The following is a 5,395-nucleotide window of genomic DNA, read 5'->3' as shown; positions in this document are numbered from 1 at the left end:
TGCCCATTTTTTAAGTAATTAAATAACAACCACTGAAAAGAAATCTTTCAAACATTCTAAGATGTACTTTGGTCTTGTGTCTCTCTCGTTGTGTGTATACAACAACAAGTTTGACAGTTTCCAACTCACCACGATGTCAAACCGCGCGATAATATACTCTACACACTGAAATACATTTTTTTGACATTCGTGAGTAGTGTTGTCTACTGGCGCTTTTTTCTATTTTTGTTGTCATTAAACAAAATCATCTGTTACGCAAAAAAAAACACAAAACTCCGCTGTGAACTACAATCATTTTCCAAAACAACATATTATCGTGCCCGTACTATGAATATTATCATAAGGCATCGCTTATTCTTGAACAGAACATTTGTTTTATGAGTATCGCATCATTTGTGGCTGAGTCGTAAAGATATTTACATTGTGTATGAGCCGATTGTAACGAAAGACAAAAAATATATTTAAAAAAGATGGAACGCTCTTACACGGTTTCTATTAAGGTTTTGAGTGAAAACGAACCACTTAATTTTCGTATCAGTGTTGATCAGAACAATTTTGATGATTTCATGACGAAAATTAAAAATAAAGTATCGCTGTTGACAAATGAAAATTTCCGTATTTATTATACAGGTATGTGAACCAAATCGTGTGTCAGTGGTTAGGTCTGTTTACAAGTCATCGAAATGGGCTTCTGGTGCGCTCGTTTCGTATGATTTATCCATATTTTACTTTACATAGAATTCGCTGTTCTGAAACGAGTAACATTCTGTCTGTACCATTTCGTACAAAGTCTTGCATATATTGATTCATCATCGTTAGCATGTCGCGAAATTTTATCAATTTGCATCACCTTTTATCAGCACTAGTTAATTCTCTCTCTCCTTCTCTCTCTCTCTCTCTCTCTCTCTCTCTCTCTCTCTCTCTTTCTCTCTTTGTGATGTTCATCTTTCTGCTTTTTTCAGGTAAAAATGGCCGAAAATACTGCATACTGGATCGGGATGACTTTCAACAATTTGTCAACGAAAAAGTTGAGGATGTTCTCGTCGAAGAAATTGGACGGCCAGCTCTGCCAGCTCTGCCAGCTCAGCCAACTCCACCAGCTAAAATGTCGTGTCGAGAATTTGTCTACCGCGCGATAGGTCTGTTTTTGACGTATGCTTTTTGCTGGCTGTGTATTCATTTTTGTTATAACTGCACCACACCAGCTGATTATATTGATTTTTTCAATAGACACGTTCAATTCATTGTATTCAATCTCGGATTTTTAATGTTCTTAAATGATATCTGGAAAAAAATCAAAAATACTTATTTCGAATTCATTCGGTCGTTACCATTTGGAAATTCTTAAATTTCGAGCAATTTTTACAAAGTGCAATCCATACACCATTCAATCATCACCATTGCCACTTTGAAAATTTTGCGTCTAATTGATTTTTTTTAAATTTAATCAATCGTTTGTAAATTCGGTATTCATTGATGTAGTCCGAAATTCAATTTATTCACAATCATATGGTAATGGTGCAGTCCTGTTTACATTTGAATTTAATTAAAAAAGTAAATTGCACTTCAATCTTCTTCATGTGAAGAATTCTTCAATCATCTTCATGTAATGGCAACGACCAATCATTATTTAAAATTTCGTCAAATGCTCAAATATTGTGAAAAATCAAAAGATTTAATTACATTTCAATTGCAATTTTATTGGTTTATTTATTTTATTCATTTATTTCGATTTGGATCTTTAAGTAGTTTGCTGTTAAAATAATTTTGAATAACAGAGCTCAAACAATCATGAAATTAAAGAGTTTAAATGAATCAATAGGAATATTCAAACACTGAATCATATGTCAAATGTAATCTTTTTACTCTGGCTCTGTTACAATCTGACGGTGACTTTTGAAAAATGGAAAGTTAGGAGTCCTTTAATTATGTACTATGCGTACAAGCATTCAAAAAATTTTGTACTTCATTCATGTGGATTTTATGAAACTGGTATAAAACCGCATTTTGGGCCAAATCTGGTATAACCGGTATAAATTTGTTTGTATTGCTCCAAATAATTTTGTACCATGGCCTATCATTTTGTACTTCCTGAAAAACACCCTCCCGACCCCATCGACCCACTCTTTTGATAAAAAAAACTCGATTTTCACTTTCCAGTGCAAATGGACCAAAATTCAAAAATATTGTACATCACCCAAATAGTTTTGTACCATGGCCTATAATTATGTACCAATTTTGTACCTCCCGAAAAATGCCCTCCTAATCCTTTCGACCCTCCCCTTTGACCAAAAAGCCCACACAATCGAAACACGAATAAGCGCATTTTCAAAACATGCTTTTTTAACAGACAAAGCTCTATTCGTGTGATATCAAACACTACATAAGGCTCATGCATTCGTCTCATACGTATTCACTCACTCATTCCAAAGTATACACTCACTCCAACCAAAAATTTAATATTAAATATTGACAAATTGTTTTCTTAAATCCTCACATCTGTATAGAAATAATGATATTACCTGTGATATTTACATGATGCTAGGCTTTTTTTACGTGATGATAGGCTTTTTCGAACCGTTTACATTTCGGCTTCCTACTCATTTCCATGTGTTGGTTAGGTTATTTTGTGTTGAAATGTTTATAGACCAAATACTTATTCCAATCAAGAAAGACTAAGACATAAGTACTATTATCACACACTAAATTGTATGTACAATCAGGTTTTTCACGACTCTTGGAGTCGTTTTCCTGCAAACAAATTCAGCCCGTTTTTGGCGGTGTAAATAAATAAATAAATAAACGAAGCAGTTCCTTTTGGCCATATCCACTCTTCAGGTAATGGCCGATTTGAACGAAGTGTTCGCTATCCTGGACAGACGATGCGCAACCGAAAGCGAAGTTAATTTTTTTGACTCGCTGCCTTAACGGCAAAACGTCTTGACATCAATCAAGTGGTGATTAAATGCGCTACAATCACGCTCGCACAATCGTTTGATGTTGAGTCGTTTCTCTCTTATCATTGATGCTCTCTATAAGCATGACTCTCCACTTGAAGGTTCTCAATGGAGCATGACGCTCCAATTAAAAATTGATACTCCATATGATTTCTCAAATATACACATATTATTATATTTCCGAAAAAATCGTTCGGAATTATTTTTTTCGTACATAAGACCATATTGGAGTGAAAGAGAGAGATTCCACTATTTTTCTGCACTCCACCGGAATTATTCCGATAACTCAAGGAAGAGTGGATTGTCTGAGAAATAATTCCGGTGGAGTGCAGAAAAATGGAATCTCTCTCTTTCACTCCAATATGGTCTTATGTACGAAAAAAATAATTCCGAACGATTTTGTCGGAAAGTCGTAGAATACCGGCACAGGATAATTCACTAGGATTATGCTGTTATTGAATAATCGATGCATGACTCGTTCTCTGGATGAAGTTACAACAACAATAACACGTATTTCCAATGTAAACATAAGACGAGCTTTACTGACACGACGCTTATGGTGATAGATGAAGATTTCAATCACATAAGCGTATGCATGGCCCATAATCATAATCAAGTAGCCTTTCGCGCAAACCATATAAATCCTATGCTAGCGTGTCTGTATTGTGTGACCGCTCAACGTGTGTTTTGTGTATGACCACTAGAGGCAGGTCGAATGTTGTCTTCAGTATGGATTTCATAGCTGCGTCTGGATGACTCCATTCCATAAATTGCGTGGAGCCTATATGCTCATCATGAATTCGCTCATTGATGGTGCTACCACTGAGGTGGAGCCGGAGTCACTATACTGTATCAACATCATTGCAGTAACAAAATAGCTCTATTTCTTGGTTTTGTGTATTCGCAGGCATGAGCATGAAACGCGAGCATACATTCAATATCGCTCACTTGCTATGTCGTTCATAACCCACACACTCACACTAACGTTATTCATGAACTATATCGGTGAGTAGGTAGTAGGAATGCATGAGCCTTATGTAGTGTTTGATATCACACGAATAGAGCGTTGTCTGTGAAAAAAGCATGTTTTGAAAATGCGCTTAATCGTGTTTCGATTGTGTGGGCTTTTTGTTCAAAGGGGAGGGTCGAAAGGATTAGGAGGAAAATTATAGGCCATGGTACAAAATTATTTGGATCAATTTAAAAAATGTATACCAGTTATACCAGTTTTGGCCCAAAATGCGGTTTTATACCAGTTTCATAAAATCCACATGAATGAAGTACAAAATTTTTTGAATGCTTGTACGCATAGTACATTATTAGTACATAATTAAAGGACTCCTAACTTTCCATTTTTCAAAAGTCACCGTCAGATTGTAACATAGCCTTTTACTCTTTATATTGATTAAATCTGATATGATTTATTTGAAAGTCACACGTTTGTTATCACAAAAATGAATCAAAACATAAATCATGATTATATGATTCATATTCATATTTGACAATATTATTTGTGATTATGATTTATGACTCAATGAATCAAATAAATTCAATTGAATTAGTTTTTGTGTTTCAAACAATCGTAAATCTAATCAAATAGCATAAATGTACTCATTTTGAGCTCTGTTAAATAAAATCAAAATTATTGATCACCGGAGCCGAATCTGGGGCGGAGAGAGCGCAGCATTTGCTCCGGGCCTCAACTGGAAAGCTTAAGAATCATCATCATCTTCTCTCGAGCTGAACACATTTTTTTCTCCTTTATTTTTGAAAACACCTGTCTGTATTTACCATAACCCAGTGAAGCTAAATATTAAGTTTTAAGTGAAATGAAACAATTTCGCCCGTAAAATAATTCAAATGTTATCTTTTTTGTTCAGGTTTCTTCGTTCCACAATCCCATCACAAAATAGATTAGAATACTCTGTGCGTCATCTGTTTATGGTGCTGGCAGTTTTCGATAGCGTCTCATCAAACGAAATGAAAACAATGTGTATGGCGTAAGCTAGTCTTCACTTTGTTCACAACTTCTACTACTATTATTAGTATTCACTGGTTGGAAACAGATAAATAAAATCATTTGCAGAGGAAAAAAAATTATGGTGTTTTTTAATTGGAATAAAAAAAAAGAAATAATCATGAAAAGAAGCTCGATGTAAGTATGAAGTTTTATCCAATGAATTTTTTGAGAGAGAGAGAGAGAGAGAGAGAAGGAGAGGGAGAGAGAGAGGGAATTGGAAGGTGGCAATGACAGGTGACAGATGAAAGTTGTGACAGTGGCGCCACTGGTGGCGAAAAAAGGAACTAACTTGAATTTAGGTAGCTCTCCATTTAAAATACATTATGAGAGTTCCTGGAACTGTCTTTTTTATACTACTGCTGAATTCACAAGAAGAAATTGACCGCGATAATTTTACATGCGACTGCGATGAGCCATT

The 5,395-nt window shown here is 35.1% G+C and overlaps 1 protein-coding gene across 1 annotated transcript; it reads left to right on the top strand.

Annotated features, from left to right (window-relative positions):
- The first annotated feature begins 341 nt into the window (after positions 1–341).
- LOC129579849 (uncharacterized) lies at positions 342–5,048 on the top strand. Its single transcript, XM_055470027.1, has 3 exons — positions 342–630; positions 963–1,139; positions 4,838–5,048. Exons 1-3 carry the CDS (start codon positions 471–473, stop codon positions 4,873–4,875), a joined length of 375 nt encoding a protein of 124 aa, XP_055326002.1. The 5' UTR covers positions 342–470; the 3' UTR covers positions 4,876–5,048.
- The last annotated feature ends 347 nt before the right edge of the window (positions 5,049–5,395 follow it).

This window comes from Sitodiplosis mosellana, unplaced genomic scaffold (assembly GCF_009176505.1).
Source record: "Sitodiplosis mosellana isolate CC-2019 unplaced genomic scaffold, AAFC_SMos_1.0 Smas_scaffold_6663, whole genome shotgun sequence".
In the NCBI taxonomy this organism is placed as follows: domain Eukaryota; kingdom Metazoa; phylum Arthropoda; class Insecta; order Diptera; family Cecidomyiidae; genus Sitodiplosis; species Sitodiplosis mosellana.
Note: the sequence above shows the minus strand (reverse complement) of the source record. Positions and strands in the feature narration are given on the sequence as shown.